General features: G+C 34.4%; 1 protein-coding gene across 10 annotated transcripts in view; it reads left to right on the top strand.

Moving 5' to 3' along the window:
- The window catches only part of ITSN1 (intersectin 1), a 322,258-nt gene that overhangs the window by 211,005 nt on the left and 84,176 nt on the right, over positions 1-27,077 (top strand). For 9 of the 10 annotated variants that reach the window (XR_012474001.1, XM_074214064.1, XM_074214063.1 and 6 more), the window contains 2 exons: positions 389-506; positions 9,600-9,791. Coding sequence is in view for 9 of the 10 variants with exons in the window: in XM_074214064.1 (XP_074070165.1) it covers positions 389-506; positions 9,600-9,791 (310 nt within the window). In the remaining variant the exon portion in view is untranslated. Of the gene's footprint in view, positions 1-388; positions 507-9,599; positions 9,792-10,129; positions 11,663-27,077 lie in introns of those variants that run through there. The other variant, XM_074214066.1, reaches the window with a different exon arrangement.

Here is a 27,077-nt window from a genome sequence, read left to right as displayed (position 1 = left end):
AGATGAGTGGAAATAACTGTAGATATTTAACCTAGAAAATAGAAATCATAGGATCCATATGTTAAAAGATTGGTAAGTGGAAGAACAATTAGGTTCATTCTATTTTTGGATCAAGGGACAGAGTTTTTGGTTCAACATAAGGGTAAGTATTTATAATAATAAGAGTTACCCAAAAAATGAATTAGGTTCCTGATTGGAATAGTGAGTTCTTCATTCTTTGAAGTCTTCAAGTGAAAGGTGGATATCTATTTATCAATCATGTTGTAGATAGAACTCAACCTTATGGGGTCTCTGCCCACACTGGAATTCTAGGATTATTGCCGCCTTGTGCAATTTTGATGGTTATTCAGCATCTGAAACTTTTAATATGAATTTATTTTCTTCTTAGGCACGTGGAAAAAAGCGTCAGATAGGCTGGTTCCCAGCTAATTATGTAAAACTTTTAAGTCCTGGTACCAGCAAAATAACACCAACAGAGCCACCTAAGTCAATAGCACTACCTACAGGTAAGTAAGTAACTTAGACTCGTTCATTGAAAAATAGTTTTATCTCAAAGTTGGTTTTTCAGTTTAGAGACTTTATAATCAGGGTTTTCTCTTTATCAAAGTGTTCTCAGTATTTTAACTGAGAAGTATTACTTTGGGTAGTACTAATGATACAGGCAGCAAGGTGGTACAGTAGATTAGAGTACTGAACCTGGAATCATGAAGATGTATCTTTGTGAATTTGTTTTTGACCACAAACTCTTAGTAACTGTGTGACCCTGACCAAGTCAGTTCACCTTGTTTACCTCAGTTCTTCAACTGTAAAATGAACTGGAGAAGGAAATGGCAAACCATTCTGGTATCATTGCTAAGAAAAGCCCAGATGGGATCATGAAGAGTTGGACATGATTGAAAAAAACTGAAAAACAAGTACCATGGTGCGTTTGTTGGAATATTCTTCTAGAAGGAATCTTGGATACTTTTTACATTAAAAGCAGTGTTATTTATTGATTTTTTTAAAAAATATTTGAATTGTGATTAGGAAGGCATGGGGGGGGTGGAGTAAGAAGAAAGAGGTTTTAAAATTAATGTTAGGAGAGGATGATACAAAATAACTATGAAAAGAGAGAAAGGTTTTTTATTTTACACACCCCATAAAAACTACCAAAAAGAAAAAAATAAATAACTGAAAATCCACACAAGAAAACAATATTAAAACAAAATTTTTAAGTGAGTAAAGAATCAGAACAAGTTGACAAATTACCATTCTATGAATAAAGACTTTAGTAAATACTAGAAAACTCATCCAGTAAATTATACTGAAACCAGCCATCATTATAGGCCAAACTCTTACTCACATTCACCTAGATCCTTAAAAATATATAAGAATAGCATTTTAAATTGATGTCTTGATGCCAAATACTCATAAGTTCCAATAATCATATAATAAAAACTTTTTTAATATATAGAGACCTTGCAGAAGATATCCAAATCACATAGGAATCAGATGAGTTGTATATCATTCCTGTTGTCTTATTTGCTATTGGAGTCATTCTGAGGATGGTTTCTATGAACTTATAGAGGATAGGGTTATATCATAATATTTTTATTTAACTACAAAAGGCACTTATTTTAGAATTAGAATTCCTTAATGCTAGAATTTTCCTTCTATTGATTAACTCAATTTATTATGTTGCTTTTTTTTGTACATTGCTTGCATGTTGTTTCTTCCCCTTCCCCCTTGCTCCCTTGTATTTATAGTAAGCTTCTTGGGAACAGCACTGTCTTTTTGCCTTTTTTTTCTTTTCTCCATAATATATGAAGTTCCTCACATTTAGTAGTGTTTAATAAGTGCTTGCTGACTGACATATTCAATATAAAAGAATAATTGCTGGAAAGAGATTTGTCCTAGAACTATTTTCTTTTTATGAATGCCATTAAAAAAGATGAAATGTTAATTAATTATGAGAGTAATAAAAATAATAAATACTTAAAGCAATTGAATTTACTATAAAAATGAAAAATGATAACAGCAATACAATTATAATATATTAATAATAAAAATAATAAATGCTCAAAGTAATTGAATTTGCTAAAGTAGCAGAAGTAATGGAAAAATAAATAAAAAAAACCAATGCCTATTATGCTTAGAGACTTCCTCAAATACAGACCACACATTCAAAGAATTGACAGTGGTAAGAAAAGTTTATTACAAGACTAAATGAAAGAAGAACTTAAAGGAAAAAAAAAACCCATGCTAGAATTAGAAAAATGCTTTAAAAAACCCGAAATAATAAAAAACAGAAAAAAACAGAAATAATAAAAGATAATCTACCACAGTTGCCTAGAATGGAGATTTCAAATGGCCTCCAAGCAGCCCACAAACTCCCAAGTGAAACCAGAACCAGATTAAAATATAATTGGGAAGTATTTAACAAAATAAATAAAAATATAATAAAATACAAATCATGTTAATTTGTGGTTTTTCTAATTCAATATGAGTTCCCAAGGATCTGTTGGAGTTGGACTCCTTTGAGAGGTCAGGTTGTCCAGTATCACACAACCATGTTGTGTCAAACAAAGCTGGAATTGGAACTCAGGATTTTGTGATACACTGTGCTTCCTCCTATACAGAGGATACAGTATAGGGAACATAAAAGAGGAAGTTCTAAAAATCCAATGATGCAGCTGACAGCAGACTTACTATATTGGGACATAAATAGTATTGCATAACTGGAAATATGGGGGGGAAATGATCAAATTATCAAACTTATTAGAAAATACATAAGCTGTGGATGACCTGTACCAGCTGGAGAAGACAAACTCCAATATGGCAGTCTCAGAATTTCTGATATCTCAGAAAATGTAGTAAAGCAATACTACTGGATTAAGAGTCAAAAGACGTATGTTCAAATCTATTGTATAACCTTGGGCAGGTCAATTTAATTCTATCAGACAACTTTTGGTGCAGTGGATAGAGTGCTAGGTTATGTGACCCTGGGCAAGTCACTTAATTTCTAGTTGCCTCCTTTTCCTCAACTGTAAAATGAGAATAATAGCATCTACTGCATGAGATTGTGGTGAGTATCAAATGAGATAATATTTATAAAAAGTGCTTAGTGCCTTGAAAAAGTGCCTTGAATTTATTACACCTCCTCTAGGAACCTCAGTTTCCTTATCTATAAAACAAATAGCTTGGATGACATTCTGTTCTATGATCCTATAAATAATTTTAATAGGAAACAGAAAAAAAAATCCTGGACTTAGTGAAAATATCCAACAAAAGAAAATTAGATAGGAAAATTATGAAGAAATATTAGGTGGGGGGCGGCTAGGTGGTGCAGTGGATAGAGCACCAGCCCTGGAGTCAGGAGTACCCAAGTTCAAATCCAGCCTCAGACACTTAATAATTACCTAGCTGTATGGCCTTGGGCAAGCCACTTAACTCCATTTGCCTTGCAAAAAAAAAACTAAAAAAAGAAAAGAAATATGAGGTGAGATATCAAGTTTAACTTTGCAAAAGAAAACTAATTTACTGATTTAGTCAGCACAGTGCTCTGAGTGTTCTCTTGTTTTGATTGGTTCTGGCTCATCTGGTAAATGGGAACTAGCTCCACCAAGTCTTAAAATCCATTGTATAACAATAACTATCTAACATTTGTCTAGTACTAGAAAAAGATTAGAAATATAGACCCAATATACAGAATTAGAAGGTAATATATATATATATATATATATACACAAAAATTAATATTTGATAAGCTCACACTTAGAAAACCAGTTCAGAATGAAACTATTATTCAGTAACAACTACTGTATGGCAAAAAAGTGGGTTTATGTTCATATATCACACAGAATCCTACAATAAATTGTATCAATGATCTAAAGTTTTAAAATTATTTAAAAATGGGAAGAAGAAGGAATAAAGCATTTAATTTTAAGGGGAGGGCCATTTTCATCAAACAAATTGAAGAATTATTGGAGACTATTAATAGATTTGAGTATATAAGGAGAAAAGGATTTTGTACAATAAAAGCAATAAAAAATAGATTGGAAAAAGTACTTGTGGAAAACATGTCTGTCAGATAAATATATCAGATAATAGTTTCATATACAGACAATGTAAGGATCTGCTACATATTATATGAGGTACTATGGAAGCATTGATGAGTAAGCAGTTTTTGAAGGAGAAAATATAAGCTGTTAATAGTCCTGGGTGGGTGGGTGGGGGAAATCACTCCATAACCATCTCAGAAGTGGACATGAAGACAGCCTAAAGTTGAAATTTTTAGCTCACTAAAATGACAAAAATATCTAGAGACAGACATTTAATATTGGCATGGCTGTAAAGAAATATACATTTTTAAAGAAACTATATTCATTTAGGCAATTTGTAGAGCAATATGGCAATATACAATGTCATAAAACTAATCATACTTTTATACCTAGTTGTTCCTTTGCTAAGACTTTATAAAATATCAGAAAATTTTAAAATGTCATAATTCATAGCAGACAGAACAAAAATATATTTAATTGCTTATTGCTTGTTGATTCCTTTGGTTCTATCCTTCTAAAAGCTTAAGATTTATGTAAAATTTTAATTTAATTGTCTTTTGATCATTTGGAGGGATTTGGTGCTTTTATATATGTTATATACATGTATAATATCTGTATCATCACATATATACATGTCAGGGATTTACATGGAGTGCAAGATTGAGTTGGATGACTAATATAGAAATATGTTTAATATGGTTGAACTTGTATAACCTATATCAGATTATGCACTGTTAAGGAGAAAGGGGCAGGGAAGTGAGGAAGGGAGAAAAACTTGAATCTCAAAACATTTTAAAAAGATGAATGTTGACAGATAGCTAGGTGGCACAGTGGATTGAGCACTGACCCTGGAGTCAGGAGGACCTGAGTTCAAATGCGACCTCAGACAGTTAATAATTACCTAGCTGTGTGACTTTGGACAAGTCACTTAGCTCCATTGCCTTGCAAAACAAACAAACCAAAATGAATGTTGAAAACTATCTCTGCATGTAGTTGAAAAAAAATAAAGGAAGATCACATTATAAATAGGAGATTTAATTGGGAACAATTATTTGGGTACTTACTATTCATAAAGGATATTGACTCCAATCACGTAGAGTACATTGGAGACCAAAATCTCCTGTGACACTTTGAATAGAAGGGATATTTTAATGCACAGTATGTAATATTGTACCCTCTTAAAGAACTAAAAAGAAACAAGTCTATATAGTCTTACAACTGAATTATTAATGACCTTCAATCAGGAAAACATTTAGCTGAATATATTCGTAGTATTTGAAGAAAGTTGGGGACAGAGAAACAGAAATATCCTTTAGATTCCAATACTGAGATAGCATTTGTGGTCAGTGTAAATGTGTGATTCAAGTTTCCCTATTCCAGTTACTGTTTATTGAAAATAGTGGGGTTTTTTGAAATTGAATTCAGATCTTTGATTTCAGTTTCATTGGCATAAAAGGTAACTCTGGATGAAGAAACTCCTCTTAATTTTCATTTGTACCTATTCTGTAATTTTTTTTTATTAGAGTTGTGTGATTTGCTCAATGTCACACAGCTGCTCTCTGTCTCTGGGGACTCATTTATGCAGTATTTACTGACTTAAATATGTCCACTATCCCCTGCTGAATCCATCCCTGCTTCCCTGATATTTAGTATGAGAAGCTATGGTAATTAGTAGTCTTCCTCTCCCTCTGACACTATCAGACTCAATCACTACAGATCTCTAGAGGATGGGAACCCAAGCCAATTTGTTGTTCTCCTAACTCACAGGACTGGTAAATTCCTGCCTCTGCCTTTGCAGAGGTGGAAATCTTTTTCTGCTTCTCCCTGCATTTTCATTCCTATCCAACTCTTCCCCACTGTTGGGGAGGAGTAATGTCATCATCATCCTATTACTTATATGGAAAAGTGTTCAATTGGACAGTCAGTGAATGCTGACTAGCATGATCTTCAGACATCTAAAATGGGGACTTTCCCCCTCTTCCAAATTTATATATGTCAGGGACATCCTTCACTTCTCAGACACCCAGGTTCATGAATCATCCTCGAGTCTTCCTTATTCTTTACTCCCAAATTACATTAGTTGACAAGGCTAATTGATTGTACCTCTAACACATTCCTTTGCATTTTTCTGCTTTTCTCCACTGTTGATCAATCCACTGCTACTGACCACTACAGCTTCAGGTCCTTAGCACCTCTCACCTGGACTACTATCACAGTGCTCCCTGCTACCATTCTTTCCCTTCCCTAATCCATTCTTCATACAGCTGTTTTACAATGCAAGTATAAATCTTGTTAACCCATTGCTAAAAAAAACTCTCAGTTTCCCATTGCCTCCTTTTTTTTTTTTTGCAAGGCAGTGGGGTTAAGTGGCTTGTCCAAGGCCACACAGCTAGGTAATTATTCAGTGTCTGAGGTAGGATTTGAACTCAGGTACTCCTGACTCCAGGGCCGGTGTTCTATCCACTGTGCCACCTACTGCCCCTCCCATTGCTTCTTAAATAAAATACAAATTCATCATATAAAGACCTCCATAGCCTGATTCTAAACTCTCTAATTTTATTTCCCCCTTCACAAATTCTGTTACAACCAAATTGAAATCCTAGCCTTCCCCTTTATTTAATATTCCATTTCCTCCTTCCATGTATTTCCTCTAGCCAGCCCCAATGCCTGGATATCCTTCTTCTTCATTTCTGCATCTTAGAATTCATATCTTCCTTGAAGAATGAGATCATCACTTAGTAGAGTTTTTCAATTGTTTATTATTTTCTTCTTCCTCAAATTGACTTACTTATCTATTAGAAGGTAGAGAATGTTTCATTTCAGCCTTGGGGCACCAATGTAACAAGTACCATGACACTTAATAAATGTTTGTTTAAATTAAATAAAAGTTGTTGGTCAGTCAGATCTGACAGTACTTACTTGTTTAACTGTAATTAAGTCAAACCTGAAACTGTGAGAAGTAAGGTAAATAATCCCTACTTTTTTTTTTTTGGTTTAGAGGGACCTAAAACTTTAATCGACTATGATGGATGAACTTGAAGTTCCTTAGAGTTGACAAGTCAAAGAATAATAGTAATTAGTAAAAAAGTAATTAATAAAAGAGTAATAATACCTAATCATGGTAATAACAATCTGAAGAATATTTGGAAAGTTCAAATCACAAATAGCTTGGTTTGGAATGACTAATAGAAATTTTAAAAATATAATTGCAAAAGGTCTTCTGAAAGATAAATTTAGGAGTCCCTTATTTTTTAAAACTAATTGGTAGTATGAAAAGTACACCTGAAATGGATCTAATTAAGATGAGAATCAATATCTCATAGTAAATTGGGGAAATGTCTTGATTTGGACATTATCAGAAATTCCAACTAAATTATATAAAAATAATTTGTTTTATTAATAAACAGTTTAGCTTATAATTATAGTTGTTTGCTAATTCCTGGAATAAAATATTACTCAAATTGATTTTTTGTTTGGTATGATTTTTCTGACAATATTGTATAATATTAGAATTTATAGACCTTTATTTCATGTTTGATTTCTGCACCATGGTCATAGAGGACCTATTGTCATAATAATATTTGCAATCATTGTCAGTTTTTCTCTCATTTCTTTGATATTCAGATCATTCACATTTTTGAAACCCTCTTAAGATTCATTAGTAAAGGTTATAAAGCAGGATTGGGTACAGTTTAGAGGGAAGGATGTTTTAGTTGGAAGTTTTTTAAATGGACAATTCCTTAGAGAATAGTTTCATTTTATAATGACTTTTGCATCTCTACACATCTTGCAGGAGAGGAGCACAGGGTAATGAATAAGGAGCTGGCCTCAGTGTCTAACAAGTATGGTTAAAGTACCACCATATAATGACTTTGTAATGCCAAATGTCTCAGAAAATTTAAAAATCCTTAGATATGCATTGATCTACATTGGTTGAGAAAGTTTCCTCACCTGGAGGTCCTATTGCCAATGAAATGACAGTTTTGAATCAATACAAAAAGCATCCTCCTCACCATGGAGACTTGAATAATGAATCCTCTGATAAGAGGAATCCTTTATCAATAATTGAGAGCAGACATAAGATACAAAGATGAATAAACTCAATTGCTGCTTTTATGGCATTTATACTCCAATAAAATATGGTGAGAAAAGCTACAAATCGTTCTATTGCAAAATAGAATATGATTACTGTTTTTGATTTTGTTTTTTGTTTTTGCAAGGCATTGAGGTTAAGTGACTTGCCCAAGGTCACACAGCTAAAGCAATTAGTAAATGTCTGAGGTTGGATTTGAACTCAGGTCCTCCTGACTCCAGGACTGGTGCTTTATCCACTATGCCACCTAGTTGCCCCTGAGTATGATTACTGTAAAAAGTTTGAATGAAATGCTGTGATAATTCAGATCATTCAACAAGCATTTAGTAAGTTCTGGGTACAGTCTTATGAACTAGGGCTACAATTGTAAAAAATGAAACATTCTCTGCTCTAGAAGCTCTGTGTGTGTGTGTGTGTGTGTGTGTGTGTGTGTGTGTGTGTGTGTGTGTATTTGTTAAACCTAAGTTATCTTATGTGGATCACTAGACTACCTAACAAGCATGTCAACTCTCTAATTACTATTTTCTTCAGTTCTAAGCCAGGCAAGGGGTATGTTCTATAATAACTCATTATTCAGTTCTTTCTGAGTCTCTACATTGGTTTATAAAACTGGAGAAATTTCTTTTGCTACATATTTTCTTTTAGTATCAATCTTTAATCTCACAGGTTTAAATAAAACTTGGTGTCATTGGGTATGTAATTCATAAGCAGCATAACAAACAATGCAAAGACCTTTGAATATTTCACTAATGGACCTATCAGTCTTGAAAGCTTCCAGCCAGAGTCATCTCTAACCATCACTGCTTACTTCACAACTGTGGAATAACAGACACTAGCATCATTCTCTCACTGTGGCAGTCTCAAGAGTTCTCTTTGGGATCTCTTCTTTCTGGGATAAGATGATTTAGTAATCTCAGCTGAAACTCTTTTCCAATATTAAAATGATGTTACATAAATAGTTTGCAGAACTCAAAGTTAAAATCATTGTTGAATTTGCAAAAGTCTCTTTGAAGACCTTCCATAATGTAAAACTTAATTTTTGTGGAGTTTTGATTTTTTTTTAAGTTCCATTTCCCTTTGTAGCATGCTACCTTTGTTACTTTAAAAAAGAAAAAAAATCAGGCTATTAATATGTGTGATTCTGTCTTATTTGTACATAATTGTTTGCATGTGGTCTCCCCCATTACATTGTGACTTCATTGAGAGCAGAGACTATTTCCTGCATTTCTTTGTATCTCCTGATTCTGACACATAGCAGGCTCTTAAAAAGGATTTAGAGGCAGAAGAGCTGGATTAGAACACCAGGTAGTTCTTGGGACAAATCCCATAACCTCTCTGGGCCTTAGTTTCTGTATCTGTAAAAAGAAGAGGTTTCATAGTAGATGGATCTTTAGGCTACCTCCCGACTCTGAACTCATTGATCCCTGATCGGTATTGCCCCCTAAGCCTATTCATTTATCTTACAGTGTGCCAAGTGATTGGTATGTACGATTACACTGCCCAGAATGATGATGAGCTGGCATTCAACAAAGGCCAGATCATCAATGTTCTAAATAAGGAAGACCCTGATTGGTGGAAAGGAGAAGTCAATGGACAAGTGGGACTCTTCCCATCCAATTATGTGAAAATGACAACAGACATGGACCCAAGCCAGCAATGTAAGTAATTTTATTGGCTCCATTGCTCTGTGATATCTTAACAGTAAAACATGCAGCATTGCTATGATTCTGCTATCATTTGCAGAACTCAAAGCTAGCACCATTGCTGTATTTGCAAGTCTCTTTGAAGACCTTCCATTATGCAAAACCTTATTTTGTGGGTTTTTGTTTTTTTTATTTTTATTTTTATTTTTTAGTTCCATCCCCTTTATAGCATGTTACCTTTTTTTTTTTAATCATTTCGGCACCACGCTGTTTACATGCCTGATTCATTTTCCTAGCTTGAATTTTGCTCATTGTTTTGTTTTGCTTATGTGTTGTTTTCCTCCTTTTTCTAGGAATCATATGTTGTCCATCCCCCACTCAGGCTTGAAAGTCCTCAAAGAGACCCACTATCCCATATCACTGCCCAGAGGGATGATGGGAGATGCAGCCTTGATCATGTGACTTCCAGCATGATCATCTACTGCCTTCTGAGTAGAAGAACACACTGCAGAGCAGTTTACCTCATTTTACATTAGTTGCATGTGATCGCAATGTTTGAGTTATTATTTACAGATATAGAAGCAAAAATTACAAAAATACACAGGATAGTGGGTCCTTTTGTGGCTTTCGTAGTTACTGGAACTGATTTTTTTTTTCCCCACCTTTGCACAGGTGTTTTCAATAGTTTTCAAATTATTTTTTAAATGTATATTTTAGCCTTTTCATAGAAAAAAAATATAAATTAAACTACTTCTTTACTATTTTGGTTTTGCAAAAAGACCCACTATCAAGGAATGCTGCATGTGCTATTAAAAATGTTCCAAATATCCATAAATCTGAGACTTTTTTTTTCCATCTTGTCCAGTGTTACTGATCAAAATGTCTTTTTGTTTTGTTTTTCTATTGCAAAGGTACAGGTGTTAGATCGAGTTTTAAGGAAATTAAGAATGTGACCAATTAAACAGAAATAAGGAATTTTGTGCTTGTTTTTTGTATGTTATCAGGTACCTTGTTAAGCACGTTCTATATCCTGTACAGATGAAATCAATTGCCTTTCATGGCAAAAGATGATACTGTAATCAGACTACGTTAATTTTATTTTGCACAATTATCCTGTAGCTCCATAAGGAAGTATCTGTAGTTTTGTTTTGTCTCAGATTTATCTCATTGGGGTTTCTTTTGTCCCCTGGGGTGGGAGGGGGGAAGGTATTGTATATTTTCTTATCACAAATCAGTAAACTACATCTAGGTAGCTATTATCATGAACACCCCCCAATCTCTTTTTAGTCTCTGTAACATGAAGTTTTATTATAATTACTCTTTTATGACAATGGAATGACATCTTTTGAACAAGTGATTATCTTGACAAGAAAGAATGTATAGAAATATCCCTGCAATTAATTTCCAGTGTTTACATTTTTTAACTAGACTGTGGAATTTATATAGATTAATATTAAATGGAGCATATAGTCCACTTTATGTAGTAGCTGTTCTGTAGCCAAAGCATGTTTGTCTTTTAAACATTAGTCTAAAGTTCTTATTAAAATGCCTGGTGCTGTCAGCACAGAAAAGAAAAGAAAAAAAAAGTGTCTCAAGCACAATATATCAGTTCTACTAATGACTTTTGATATTTCATTATCTTATGTTTTTATGTCTCCTTTTCTTCTGAAATTCTATGCTGACAGTGTTAAAAGGATCCCTTTTCCATTTGTGGTGCAGATAATGAGGGATGCTCCCACTCATTAACCTGTACTCAGTATTTTAATGGTTATGAATGTAAAATATATAACTATATAAAATCTGCAGCTTTAACAACTGTAATACAGGCTTTACAATTAACTTCATGTGTAGATAATTAAATTCTTCATATAAAGGTTAGATCCACATGCTTTTGTCTTCTTGCTGTTGAAATCTACCACTGGGCAAAGAATGGTGAATCAAACAACTAATGGTGCAAACATAGGCTGTTGCCTGGTTACTAATGATTATTTGCTCAGTTTGAAACTCAGATTTAATCAAATTCTCTTGGGTGACATCTTACAACTTCATCTTCAAGTCATATTTGAGTTCGCATCCCCAGGAGTTCACTTAATATGCAAAAAAGATTACACTTAGACAGTCGAAACCAACCCCATTGTAATTACGATATAAAGTATTAGAACTAATAACCTAATTGGCAGTGCTATATGTTGTATTGTTATAGTTGTGTTGGGGAGTGTGTGTGTGATTTGAGTAGTAGCATATTTAAGTCTATATAACAAGAAGCCATGTTATTTAATAGTATTTTACTCTACTTGTTGACTGTGACAGAAATAGAGAAAGAGATATACCCACCACTCAACATTATTTTATCCTCATTCCAGATCTGTTACCAGACTACTGTTGCTATGCATATTTAAGTTACCATTCACGTGAGCCAGTGTCAACATTGTACTTCCCTAGGATGATGGTCCCAAGAATATGTTTGCTGCAATGATAGCAATATATCTTTGCATATGTGCCTTGATTACTTGACTTCTAACATTTATTCATCTGACTGATATTTATCATGTGCTGTTGAGGATACAAAGATGAGTGAGAATAGTGCTTAAACACATTATTGTGCTTTCCTCACATTTCCATGAGGTAGGTAGTCTTAAGTCTTCACCTCATTTTATAGATGATAGAAACTGAGACCCCTGTAATATAACTAAAGTCTTCTGTACTCCTAGGACCAATGGGAAATCTAGATTATCATTTTATTGTTTCTCCCTTACTGATAGCTGAATCAAAAATAAGTTCCATAGGTTCTTGAACAACCATTGCCAACTTCTAGAGGGTAGAAACTTCTCTAGGAAGCCCCACTGCTTCCTAAGAGTCCTAAAGCTTCACACTATCATAGTCTTCCTGCTCACTTCTCCTCACTCTTTATGGCCTGAAGGAGTAAAGTTGAAAAAATAGTTAAATTTTAAATATTTTTCCCACAAAAATAAATTTTGACCATAACTTCTTAGGAAGGAGAATGCCCAGTAGCCACAATGAAAAATTAGTATTTTAGACCTTATTCTGTGTTTGTGATACTGGCAATAGTAGTACCCCAGGAGAACACCTCTGTTAAAGGGACAAATTATTCAAATATGTTTGAAATTTTGCCCTTTGACATGTAGAATCATACCTTCCAACTTCCCATCTCCACTCTTCCTCTTTTACCTCTCCTGTATGTTTAGGAATGATATAATTAATGTGTTTTCATAGTGGGATATATATATCAATAATAGTGGTTATCACTATGTAAAGTTTTTTTTTAAGAATATAAAATTAAGCTCTTTGGTGATCTTGTACTATATGACTTAAACACACGCTTATTTTACACCTTGGTCACATGCTTTAAATTTTTTATTGCCATTCCAGATTTGTGTCCATATTGTCTATACTTTGGAATCATATACTACAGCTTCTATTAATTGTGTTCTTAGAATTTTAAAACCTGATCATGAAAATGTGATCAATTAGTGAAAAAAAATCATTCTACTTTTAAATGAATAAATAAAATATTACTAAATGTCTTTTTTTTATTCCAAGAATTTCAGACTATGAAGTGTTTCCTTGACGACTTTATTAAGCAAAAAAAAGTCATTTAAATCATTGAATGTGTCTGGGTCTGTTTGGGAAATTAATTTTCTTTTAAATTAATGTATGAAACTGGGTATCGTCCTCATTTTTTCACTCTCACTCTGCATATTCAGTCAGTTGCCAAATTTTGTCAACTCTACCTCAGTGTCATCTCTTCTCATCTCTTCTTTCTCTTTACTCATATGACTATCACTCTAGTTCAGGTCCCCATCACTTCTTACCTGGATTTTTGCAATAATCTCGATTTGATCTCTTTGCCTCTCCTACCCATCTTCCACACAACTGCTAGAGGGATTTTCCTTAAGTGGAAATTGGACCGTGTCATTCCCTTCCATGATAAAATGTATCTAAAATGAAATCTAAATTTCTCTGTTTGCCATTTAAAACCTTTCATAATCTGGTCCCAATTGTTAAACATTTTCTCCCCCACCCCTCATTCTCTGATCCATCCAAAACTGAATCTTAAAAACTTAAGAACAGTAAGATTTGTTCTTCATATAAAATACTTGAACTCTCTCTTTATATTTGCACTGATTGTCTCCTATCTCTGGAACATCAACCTTCCTTACCTCTATCTTTTGGGGTCTCATTTCTTTCAAGATTCAACTCAAAGTCTGACTCCTATAGAAAATCTTTTCCTCATCTCCCTGACTACTGATGTCCTTTATCCCCAAATTGACCTGTTTTATTTTATATCAAAAGCAGCATGGTGTAGTGGATAGAGAGCTGACCTCAGAGTAAAGAAGACCTAGGTTCAGGTTCCACCTTTGACTCATACTGGTTATGTGCCCTTGAATAAGTCTTTTAACTTTTCAATGTTTCAATTAACTTTTTAAATCTCTGTATTCTAAATCACAGAGAAAAATCTGATCTGTATTGATAAAGAAAAAGTACCTTAGTAGTTTCTATCTATTCCAAAAAAATCCAGATCTGGTTTAAAAAAATAAAGATTCATGAATATTTTATATGGCTATTTTCTCTCCTCCACTAGAATGTAAGCTCCTTGAAGGCAGGTATTGGTTTTGGTTTGGGGGAGTTGTTTTGGTCTTTATTCCTATCACCTAAGACATAAGGGACATTTAATAAATGCTTCTTAATTATAAATTGATTATAATTTTTGATGCAATAAAAACTTTTCTGCTCTAGAGAAAGAAGAAGGAACTAAGAAATTTGAATGAAGATCTTGACTTTCATAGCTGTGAATTCTTCATTTAAGTATCACAGTATTTGGTCCTGGTTTGAGAGGGCAGAAGTATATGCTATGTATAGTATACATATCACAGGGGCTTATCTAAACAGCATAAGGATATCATTGATGTAATTCCAAGTTGGAAAGTGTTTTTGTAAGATGGTATTTTTTTAAAGGGTATTCTAAACCATGTAGAATTAAAAGACATTGGACATCATATGTAAGTAAATAAATTGGATTCTTCAATGTTTGGGAAGGGTAAATTGTGCAGTTTTGTTGAAGAAAACATTGGCCACTTTGAATTCTACATCCCGTAGAAGATGATGCAAAGAGTTATTAAATAATATTTGTAAATTACTTAGTATTATGAATGGCACAAATAGGTACTGTTTATTATTCTTTATTCTTCTGTTTTCATCAGGAATATGAAAAGTATCTTTTTTTTTAAAGTTTGTCTTCTTCTACCATTAGATTAGAAGTCCAATGACATTTTTTTATGTTTAAGAAAGAAGGCCTTTAAACACATTGTGTCCACTGAGAAGACAACATGAATTAAATCAAGTCACCTGAGAAGGTGAACCATATTTCTCCTAGATAATGACCAATTATGGAAGGGAAAAGGTTGTCATAGGGGTCTCCTGCTGCCTTGACAGAGATAGTTTCAGAGAAGTGTTTTTAGGGGAATAAGAAGAATTGAGTGTTTGGCCCATGATTTGTTTCACCACCCCAGAAATTACAAGAATAATTTTATCTACAATCTTGTCATTCACTGTAAGTCATCATCTTTGATAACTTCAGTATTCACCTTCATAACCTCTCTAACATAATATTCCAATTTCTCCTTTCCTATGACCTCTGTCTCCTTCATGACCACAGTGATGGTCCCTGCTTAAACCTTATCAGCACCACTTAAACCTTATCTAGAACCCTAAAATTCTCATTTCTGTGCAGTTTCCTGTCCTTGGTCCTTTTCCACTGTTTTATTCCTCCAGATCTTTTCTTCCACAACATCATGATCTCTAGGTCCTCAATATCTGTTCTAGATGACTGGTTCTTCAATTTCTGAATCTTTAAGACTCCTTTATCCTCTCAGAAATTATTGAAGACCCCAAAGGGCTTTATTTTTCATGAGTTGTATATCAGTATTTACCATATAAAAGTGTAAACTGGTAAATTTTAAAAAATAATTCATTTAAAAATAATAATCACAAATCCATTATATGCAAATATAACATTTTTATGAAAAATAATTTTTTCAAGAAAAAAATTTATTGAGAAGAGTGGCATTATTTTGTTATTATTCCAAATCTCTTTAATGTCTGGCTGTCATAATAGAAGACAGCTGAATTCTCAAATATGCTTCTGCATACAATCTGTTGCAATAAGTACTTTTGGTTGAAATATTAGAAGAAAATCCAGCCTCATGCAGATATGTAGTTGATAAAGGAATAATATTATTAGAAAAATAGTTTTGATTTCATGGACCCCCTGAATGAGTCTTAGGGGACTCCTTGGACCTCCCTTTAAGACCTATCTTCAGGCCATCACAGTTATTCTGCCTTTATATTGTTCCCTTCAAAGTCAATCATTTCAACAAGGCAACTTTGACCCCTGTCAAAACATGTAAGAAATTACTATGTGCCAGTGCTAAACAATGAGATTACAGAGGAAAGTTAAAGCATGGTCTCTGACCTCACTTTCTATTGGTTGAACAAGATATATAAAGTAAAAGGTAGTCTCAAAGGAAGAGTGACCTTCACTGTTAGCCTGAAAAGGTTATGACCCAAGCTTTGGGGCACTGATGAAGTTAGATGGTGCAACAGTGATAGGTAGGTGGCCTCAGATAGTTCCTAGCTGTCTGACCCTGGCCAAGTCATTTAACCTGTTGACCTCAGTGCCCTCATCTGTAAAGTGAGCATGAGAAGAAAATGACAAACTAGTATCTTTGCCAAGAAAATCTCAAATGGAGTCATGAAGAGTCATACCCTACTGAAAAATGATTGAAAGATGGTTTTAATGGATTGAGCACTGGGCCTATTGTCAGAAAGACTCAGGTTCAATTTCAACCTCCGGCACTCATTATCTATAGCAAGGTTGTCCACATTGCAACCTGTGGGTTTACTAAATGCTTTAGTAAATGAAGCTGAGCTACCACAGAACTCTCACTAAAATGTCAAATCAAAATATATTGTCTGTTGTTTCAATGAAAACTTTTTTCCTTTTTAAAGATTTTATTTATTTTGAGTTTTACAATTTTCCCCCTAATCTTGCTCCCCCCCCCCCCCCACTCCCCACAGAAGGCAGTCTGTTAGTCTTTACATTGTTTCCCTGGTATACACTGATCTAAGTTGAATGCGATGAGAGAGAAATCTCAATGAAAACTTTTTAAAAGTAAGGTTGGACAGCCCTGACCTGTATGACCTTGACCAAGTTATTTAATCTCTCCGAGTTTCCATTTCCTTATCTATAAAACGGGGATGATAAGAACAACTTCCTCACAGGGTTGTGAGCTTTCTGATCCTTAATGCTTTAATCTTGTATTTGTCCTGTACTGTATATCTTTACTGTTAAACTTATAGAGAAAATATTCTAGCTTTACTGTGTCTTCCTTGCTAATTCTTTATTCCTCAAGCAAAATCATCGATGATCTCTTATTCATCAAATCAATGGGGCTTTTCCCCATCAGCTCTTATTCTCGCTGAGTTTTCTATACCTTTTGACATTTGATTATTCTCCATTTCTGGGTTAACCTCTAGGACCCCATTCTTTCTTACTTCTCCCACCACCTAGCTATCTAATCCTCTGTCTCACTAATTCACTAGCCTTTTTCCTTCCTATGTGTGAATGCCTCCCAAAGTTCTCTTTCTCTACATACTGTCTGGCAAATTTATCCATGCCTCTGGTTCCAATGATCTCTCTGCAGATGATTCTCAACTCTAAAGCTAGTCTCAAATTCTCCCTTGACCTTCAATCCTTTTAATTCCTGTTACCTACTGGACATCTTCACTAGAAAACCCACCTATACCTCAAACTCATCATCTTTCTGGAGTTCCAATCGTGTTAAAAATCTCAGCACTCTCTTTAATCCTTTCCTTTTCCTCACCCCCTAAACAATTGCCAAGTCCTATTGATTTTATTATGACATATCTTATGCCCTTTCCCTCCTTTCTGGCCCTTTTCCTATATTATCTAAATAGTTGTCACAGCCTCCATAGTCTCTCTTATTACACTCTTAATCTTTTTTTCACTTCATCTTCCACAAAACTAAAAAAAGAAGCTTCCTGGATTCTTTTTTTTTTTTTTAGGTTTTTGCAAGGCAAATGGGGTTAAGTGGCTTGCCCAAGGCCACACAGCTAGGTAATTATTAAGTGTCTGAGACCAGATTTGAACCCAGGTACTCCTGACTCCAGGGCCAGTACTTTATCCACTGCACCACCTAGCTGCCCCCAAAAAGAAGCTTCCTAATACAGAATTCTGACTATTTTATTCCCCTGCTCAACAACAGCAAAATTTGAGTGCTTCATATTGCTTATCAAATAAAAATGCAAATTGAATTGCCATTTATAACACCCACCCAACAATCTGGCTCCATTGTACTTTTCCAGCATTACTTCATCTATTCTTCATTACTCTTCGTGTATTCTATGTTCAATTTAATCCATTTAGTATTTGCTGATTGTCTATTATATGAAAAGGGTTTTTGCTAGTCACTGACAATACAAAGACAAAAGAAAAAATAGACCTTACTTCCAACTTACTAGTCATTCCTTAATCTTGTTCTATACTAACCTTCCTTGAACATTAATACAGATCATTTTTCTCTCCAAGTTCAGAACACATCCCCATCATCTTGACCTACTAAAAATCCTTTTTTTCTTCCAGACCCAATTCAGATAACACTACTTCCTCCAAGAAGACTTTTCTGATTTTTTTCTCTTCTCCCTAGGAAAAAAATGATCTCTCTTTCTTACTGTACTTTTTTTTTGTCCCTATCATATTCTTCTTTTAGGTTCTTTATTTGTGTGTTTTGTATCTCTCTTTTATAAATGTTCATTTTCTTGGTTACAAGGATTATGTTTTATTTTTTTTTTTTGGTACACCCAACAAGGTGTCTAGCACACATAATAGATGCTTAATAAATGCCAGTTAATTGATTGATTTGCATCCTTAATCCTTAGTACAATACATGCTTTTTAAATTCATAGCAACTGATTATGGTTATGGAACAGAAATGATTTTTACTCTTTATTAGATATCGTCTACTGATTAATTGGTTTAAAGATATCTGAGATAAAAGGTGTCATTATGGGTTTTTGAGATGAGGAAATTTTTATCTTTACTCTCTCTCTGTAATGAATTCTATTTATTTTTTTATTAACTGGAAGAATACCTAAGAGCTTTGAGGTTTTATTGAATGCTTTGAATTTAAAAGATGTTCTTTGACTGCAAAAAGATCTCTCACTACTATTCCCAAAATTCTTCATGGTTTGAGATTCTTTAATTTATTATATATATATATATATACATATATATATATGTATATATATATATACATATTAATTTAAGGAGCTTATTCTGGGCTCTTAGGGAAAGGAAACGAGGTTTAAGACAAAAAAAGCTTTGTAGAATTGGTTAATTCAGTAAACATTAAGTGCCTACTATAGGCCAAGTAATACAATTAATAAAAAAAGAAAGGTAGTCCCTGATCTCAAACTTAAAACCTAATGTGGGGAAGGGAAAGACAACACACAAAAGGAGGTGTCGGAGGCACAGGTGGAACGCAGGCATCTTTCTTCATGGAACCAAGGCAGAGCAGCAGATGCAGAGTGATGTGAGTCAAAAAGCCCAATTTCCGCCCTCTATAAAGGAAGGCACCGGGAGGAGTTGGGGAGGTGCTGCCACCTCCAGTCTTCCAATGAGAGGGTAAAAGACACTGAGGGAGGTGGTGTCAGCCAAGGCTTACCTTAGCTATGTAATGATATTAGAGGTAAAGATTTTAACTTATAGGGGATGGGGGCAAAGAAAAAGAAAGAATTTTGTTTCATGGAGTTGGGACTAGGCAAATAATATCTTGTTAGTGTCCCAGTGATATTTTTGAAATTCAATATATGAAACTCCAGGCTTGCACAACCAGTACTGAGGAATAATTATTTCTATTTCAAAAAATTTAATTCCACAAAAAAAGGTTTACTGCATAATTCCTGTAAATAAGTTTCCCAAGATAATAATAAAAATTGATAAACTCAAAAGAGACAAACAGGACTTTGTAACACAGGCAATAAAAAATAACAAGATTAAATGAATATGTACTAAATTGGCATATCATCTAATTTCTTCAAAGAAAAGTTAGACTAAATTAATAGTAACACAATAATAGTAGGAGATTTTAATTTCCCTCAGTCAAAACCTAAAAACAAGCAACTAAAAACCCAACCCTAAAACAACCCTATAAAGAAAATATAACCTATCTAGCTATGTATCTTAGTTATCCTTAGAATTGGTTGTTCCTATTTGGAGAGACACAGAAATATTAAAATAATTTATTACTGTATTCAGATGGAGCAAAAAAATGAATAGACATTAGACATAAGTTCTTTGAACTGTCCCTTCTTATTAGCAGCCACAAAAATAAAATATCAGCTTTGCTAATCAGATTACCTTTTTAAAAAGATTCCTTTTTATAGATACCTTTATCATTTTATCCTTTTAATCCTTCTCCAGACTGAACAATTTAACAAAACCATCTGATACAGTGATCACATCTGACAATGATTACAATATTCTGTACTGTGTACTCCCTCTCCTCTTTGCTATGGCAGGGAGTTGTTTCATTTATCTACTCCTTGAGACTATATTAGAAATCAATTTCTTGATTTATGCACAAATTGAATTGTTAGAATATTGTTCTCTTTGAAGAGTCTTTCTTTGTACCATATTGTGATCCTGGAACCACAGAACCACCCACTCATTCTATAGAATTGATTTCACTTTAAAATTCTATTAAACAAACTGCTGTTCTTCTCAGTGACTCAATAACAGGAATCACCATATGAGTTTGTAGATTTCTGCAGAGCATATCTTTAATTAAATTAACTGAGACAGCTTTGGTTTTTCTTCCTTATAATCCTGGAGAACTTTGACCTGTTGTGGGAGAGATTAAAAAAAATTGACTTGTATTGTTATCTTGGGATTTTAAGAGATGAGGATTTGAGGTAGAGAAAGTGAGGGAACTAAATCCGTGCTGAGAATCCTAAAATAAAGATATCTGATAACTTTCTGCTTTCAATACTCTATTAAGAAAAGAATTTTGGATTATCAGGAAACATTCTTTCATAGATTGAAAGAGAAATGATTACTTAACCTTTAGACAGCTAGATATTAGATAGTAAGATATTTATTAAAGATAATTGATTTCTCTCCCCCCTATTGCTCAAGAAATTTTTGCAATCCCTTTGCTTTTTTAGGGCTGTCACCTGTATCAGAGCAAGTAGATTGACCCACAGGACCAGATTTCAGTGTAAACTCTTCACTGTTGGGAGTGAAACTGCCCAGGGTTTCTCGTGACTGATAGATGGGTAGCTAGAAAGGAAAAGGGAGTTTGCAAAGCTTCTACATATCATGTGTTACGGAATATTTTTGGCAAGCCTCTGAAAAGCTCTATGATAAACCTACCACAAATTTATTGAATTGCTCAGTCCTTTATTTCTTATGATTACATTTTATGGTCTTGCCAGCAAAGAATAAGCTATTAAGTGCCTAAACAGGACAATTACTAATATCTTTTTAAATGATGCTATGTTTTGGCTAAGGGAGTTAATTTCTTAGCAAGTGAGTATATTGTCTCCCCAAATTCTGTCTCCATATCAGTGCATTTTTCTGAGGGGTTAACTTGCTTCTCTCTTCTTCTTTCTTATTTCTTTCTCCAACTATTTTTGTGTCCCTCTGCCCTCTCTCTCTCTCTCTCTCTCTCTCTCTCTCTCTCTCTCTCACACACACACACACACACACACACACACACACACACACACACGCACGCACGCACGCACGCACACACACGCACCCTATATCCATTCATGGTACACTACCACTAGACTTTGGAAACTCTAATTTTAACTAACATGCTTGCATTAATGAGGGACTTTGAAACCTCTGGGCCTGCAAATCTAACCCTTTAATTTGGTCCAAGTCAGAGGAAGGCTTGTTGCTATTTTTAAATCTGAACTACCTCTTAGTCTAGAAAATTCCCAGTGGGAGAATAATTTTATCAGTCCTTTCAAGAGTTCATACCTTGGGAAGAAGATCAATGTAATTTGAACCTTCAAGGACACCTTAATCTAATCATAGCCATGTAAGGGACTTCAATTTTCCTCAGGATTCTCTGAAGACCCTTTAGTTTCTCAAGATTGTTCTCTAACTAACCTCAGACAGTCACACAGGATTTGGGCATTGACTTTGGAAGTAGCCAGTAATCTAAGGAATCATGTGTTATAGCCTTGCAACCTTTCCTCCATACAGGAGTTTAAATGAGAGTGTTAGACTTATTGACATTGATTTCTGTTGTCCATGTCCTGTTTCTGTATCAATATTTTCATTCCTCATAAATCTTTTGTTTCCATTGCTTCCAATAAAAAGTTCAAACTTTGACCTTCCACAGTCTGTCCCGACTTACTATTCTAGTCTTAATATTCTTGGAGTTTCCCTTTGTACCAGTCAAGCTGTTGTAGTGTCTGTCTCTCAAGCATATCTTGCATTTCTCAAAATTGCCATTTTGTTGAAGGAAGGGAGGAAGGAAAAAAGGAAAGAAAGAAAGGATGAGAGGAAAGGAGGGAGGGAGGGAGGAGGGAAGAAAGGAAAGAAGAAAAGAGGAAGAAAGGAAGAAAAGGATAGAAGAAAGGAAGGGAGGGAGAGAGGAAACATTTATTGTCTTATGTACCAGACACTTTGTCAAGTACTTTACAAATTTTCTCATTTGAGTCTCATAAAGGATCAAATGAGAGGTAGAAACTATTATTATCCTCAATTTACAGTTGAGGAAGCTGTTGCAGGAGAGGGTAAGTGACTTGTACATATCCAAGGAAGGATTTGAATTCAGGTCTACCTGACTCCAGCCCTATCCGCTGCACCACCTAACTGCTTCTCGAACCATTCTTCCTCATGCAGTAGAGATTCATCTTTTTTATCTGTCCAAATCCTACACAGCTTAAGGATCTAGCTCAAGTTCTGCTTTTTCCAAGAAGCTTTCCTATGTTCTATGTTCTATGTTCTATGTTCATTCTCCCAATCCTTAGCCCACTTCCTCAACCTCTATACTAGCCAGTTGGGTCACCATAAGGCAGCTAAGTTCTAAGCATAACCCTTAGGGGCTGTTGGATTCTTTTTTACTATAGTTTGCTGTCTTTCTTTCACCAGAATGCCTCCTTCATTGATCATTTGTTGATATAAACTAGCCAAGCAGCTTTTAGATAAAGGTATTATTTATTAGATTGAAGAAGTAAGAACAGTAGGTAGAAGACATACTTCCCAAACTGAGCACATCCTCCTGAAAGTACATACAGAGTCCAGGGGAGTGTGAGCACTTGAGAGCACAGATGGCAAAGTGATATAAAAATTACAGCTTTCAGAACAACTTTTGCTGAAAGGCCTTTTCTCCCTTTGTGGAACTCTCATGAAGTTCCCCTTAGATACAGTGCAGTTTTCTTTCTTTTCTTTTTCTTCTTGCTCTCATTGTAGGATTGGAAAGCTTCTTTTAATGTATTTAGTTTGTTTTCAGATTCTGATGTAGGCACTGTTATCAGTTGTTCCAGGAACACTGCTAGGATGCCCTGGGAAAATCAGAAATCTGACAATTTTTTGAAGTTCATAAGATCATTTTTCTGGTCAAGTGGATCAGGTAGAGGAATGAGAGAAGCTCCTTCTCTCTCCTTGCTCCCCAAGTGATTCCTTGAGCTAAATTGCTCTCCCCAGTCTGACCCATGACTCAGATCCAAACTTGTTTGATGTTTTATCTTAGGCCCATGGGACCATACAAAATTTCTTCAGCCAATCAATCTCAATACATATCTTGTATAGAAGTCATTTCCTTTCATCCATAAGCTTTTACTGATTAAAGTTTTTTTCACACCTACTTTAATGCCTTTAATTGATTTATTGATTCAATAAGTATTTTTCCAGAAAAAATATATTGTACTAGAATTATCTTGTTAGATACTTGAAGTGAGTGGGGTGATTCAATTGGAACACCCCCACCCCCACCACATATACAATGTATATACATATACAAACAATACTCTTACAGTAATCTCTGATTTCATAGAAATTTTAAAAGCCATACTTGGTACTTAATGAATGCTACTTTGTATTGTTAACTTTTCATTTGTATATTTTTTTATTTTCCAACTAGGAGATCAGAGACCATCTCTTTGTATGTCCTTAAGAACTCAATACATATTCACTTAACTTTAGTCCCTTGCACAAATTTATTTAATAAATATTTTAGTAATCATTTATTGACAAGTGATCAATTCATATTGATTTTGATATTCTTAGAGAAATGAGTGTTTTTATCTTATAATTTCTACAGAATAATAGCAATAATTAATAATATAGAATTGAAAGGATTTTCCCAGGATCACATAATGAGGGAAAGATCAGAGTCAGAAGGAAGACTTGCACCCATGCTTTCCTGATTCCAGGTCAGCTCTGTTATCACCACACCATTGTTGCATTCAACTCTCTTAAGACTAATTTTTCTTAGCAGGTAACAATGTGCATTGTTGGAGGGAGTTTCCTCTTTGAATTACCTGTACCAGTGAAATCACAAGTCCATTCAATTGATAATAACAGTAATAATAATTGACAAAAGTATATATTACTGTCCTGGATTTCATAGCCAAAGAATTTATTTCCTAGTGACCAATACTGGTGTTGAGCTTCTCTTACTTAGCTAGATGACTCCTCGGGAAGAAGATACTTTGCCTTACTAAGACTGTGCATGAATCTTTTGCAGCACAGAAAAGCCTATTAAAGTTCAAGAACTTAGGGTTACCTTTATGCTGTGATAAAGCATCTGGTTATAAAGACCATCTACCTATCTAGCAATTCTATCTTTCTATCTATCTCTATATCACATACTATATAGATATCTAGCTAGCTATCTCCTTTGAGTTTCACAACAATCCTGTGAAATAAGTGTAAGTGGTACATTTAGTATAATTTCCATTTTTTAAAATTCAATTTTACTTTATTTTCAATTTCAAACTCCCTCCTTTGCCCTTGTTTGAGCCTACCAATTGAGAAGGCAAGAAAAACAAAACTCATTGAAAATATATATAATTATGCAAAACAAATTTCTGAAGTAACTAAGCCAAATAGAAAGGATGGGAAAAAAAAGAAAGGGAGGGAGGGAAGAAAAAGGGAAGTATGGGAGGAAGGAAAGAAGAAAGCAAAGAAGGAAAACTATATTGCACCTCAAAACCATTATTTCTCTAACTGGAGGTAGATAGCATGTTTTTATCATAAGTCCTCTGGAATTGTGGTTGCTTATTGTGCTGAATGAGCTCCATTTTGAATATGAGGAAATTGAACCCTAGAAAGGTCAAACAAATTGCCCATGGTATACAGCTCTACTGGAACTAGGAATTGAACTCAAATCTTCTGACTCCAAGTCAGATGTTCTTTCCACTATATCTCATTGAGTTACTTATTAACAGAATCTAGGACTGTAAAGGTCCCCCCAGTTTCCACTGGCTACATCCATTCCAAACCAATATCATTCTCATATTAGATTAGATGGAAAAGGAAAGGAAGATTAGTCAACTCACAAGGACTGAAATACACCCAAGAATGAAAGAAATGGGGGCAGCTAGGTGGCACAGTGGAGAGAGCACTGGTCTTGGAGTCAGGAGGACCTGAGTTCAAATACAGCCTCAGACACATAATAACTACCTAGCTGTGTGACCTTGGACAAGTCACTTAACCCCATTGCCTTGTCAAAACAAAAAAAACTAAAAATAAAAAATATACATTTCATTTTTTATTATTTTTTAGGATTTTGCAAGGCAAATGAGGTTAAGTGGCTTGCCAAAGGCCACACAGCTAGGTAATTATTAAGTGTCTGAGGTCTGATTTGAACTCAGGTCCTCCTGACTCTAGGGCCGGTGCTCTCTCCACTGTGCCACCTAGCTGCCCCTTAAAAATAAAAAATAAAAAAAGATATATGAAGAATGAAAGAAATGAAGAAAGTTAGAGTTAGCAAGGACCTATCTCAAATAATCAAATAAGATAATGTGCACTACATTCTATACAAACCTTAAACCATAATACAAATATGAGCTACAATCATTATAAATATTATTTATTTATAAGACTGATTTATTGAAACACAAATTCCTATGAAAAACTAATTTAAAAAGAAATCTTATGAAATAATCTATTCAGTGATTTCTTTTTAAAAATGAGGAACACATTTACTTTTTAAAACATTCTAAAGTACATTAATATATCAAGAAGAATTGTCTTTGAATAAATGAATGAAGCAATAATTGAACATTTGCTATATACAAATTTTGTGCAACCTGTTGGGGATACAGGTAGAAAAATAAAATGGGGCTCTTATCATAGAACTCATATTCTAATGTCTCTCATTTATTGATGGTGGCATTTAACCAAGTTGTCAGAAAATTCATCAGCTGTACCATTCAGATTGTATTTAAGCCGTCTTGGACAGTAGATAATGTTTAATTTGGTCTGAGTCTGGCAAAGCACTAAGCTGAGTATGCTCAGCTTAAATCAGTGGTGTAATTCAAAACTAGCCTTAGGTCTTGGGTATTCTATAGTCCAAGGTGACTGAGGGACAAGGCATTTGGAGGTTACTCACCCAGGAGCCTCAACTCCTTCCCCTCTTCTACTTCTCCCCTTATATAAAGGAAAAAAAGGGTGGGTTTTTTTTTACATAAATTCATTATCAGAGAGAAAGGAGCATCTGGAAAACCTCACTATCTATAGGAACTTTTCTTCTACCCAGTCTCAAGACTGAACATTCTCCATGACAGCAGCAAATATCTTTGACAAGTACATCTCTCTTTTTTTTTATCTTGCATGAAATTAATAACCAGAAAGGGTAAAGTAATCTCTGTGGTTACATATATTATGAAATTGTGTATACACTTTTAACATGGGGTGGGGGGACAGTTAAGTAGCACAGAAGATAGAGCTTCATCTCTGGAGTCAGTTGGACTTGAGTTCAAATATGACCTCAGAAACTTGACTACTAGCTGTGTGACCTTGGGCAAGTCCCTTAATCCTGATTGCTTTGCAAAAAATAAAATTAACTGCCCCCCAACATATATGGAGATAGTTTTTTTTGAGAAGAACCTTGAAGGAAGTTTACTCTACTGAATCAGATGTTTTTTTTAAATATATGTTGTTATTGTTTATGCTTTATTCTCTTAAGAGGACAATGATATCACATATGTGATATTTTGACTTGCTTGTGAATTGAT

Source organism: Macrotis lagotis, chromosome 1, assembly GCF_037893015.1.
Source record: "Macrotis lagotis isolate mMagLag1 chromosome 1, bilby.v1.9.chrom.fasta, whole genome shotgun sequence".
NCBI classification, from domain to species: domain Eukaryota; kingdom Metazoa; phylum Chordata; class Mammalia; order Peramelemorphia; family Peramelidae; genus Macrotis; species Macrotis lagotis.
The sequence above is the reverse complement of the archived record's forward strand: the minus strand, read 5'-3'. Positions and strand labels throughout refer to the sequence as shown.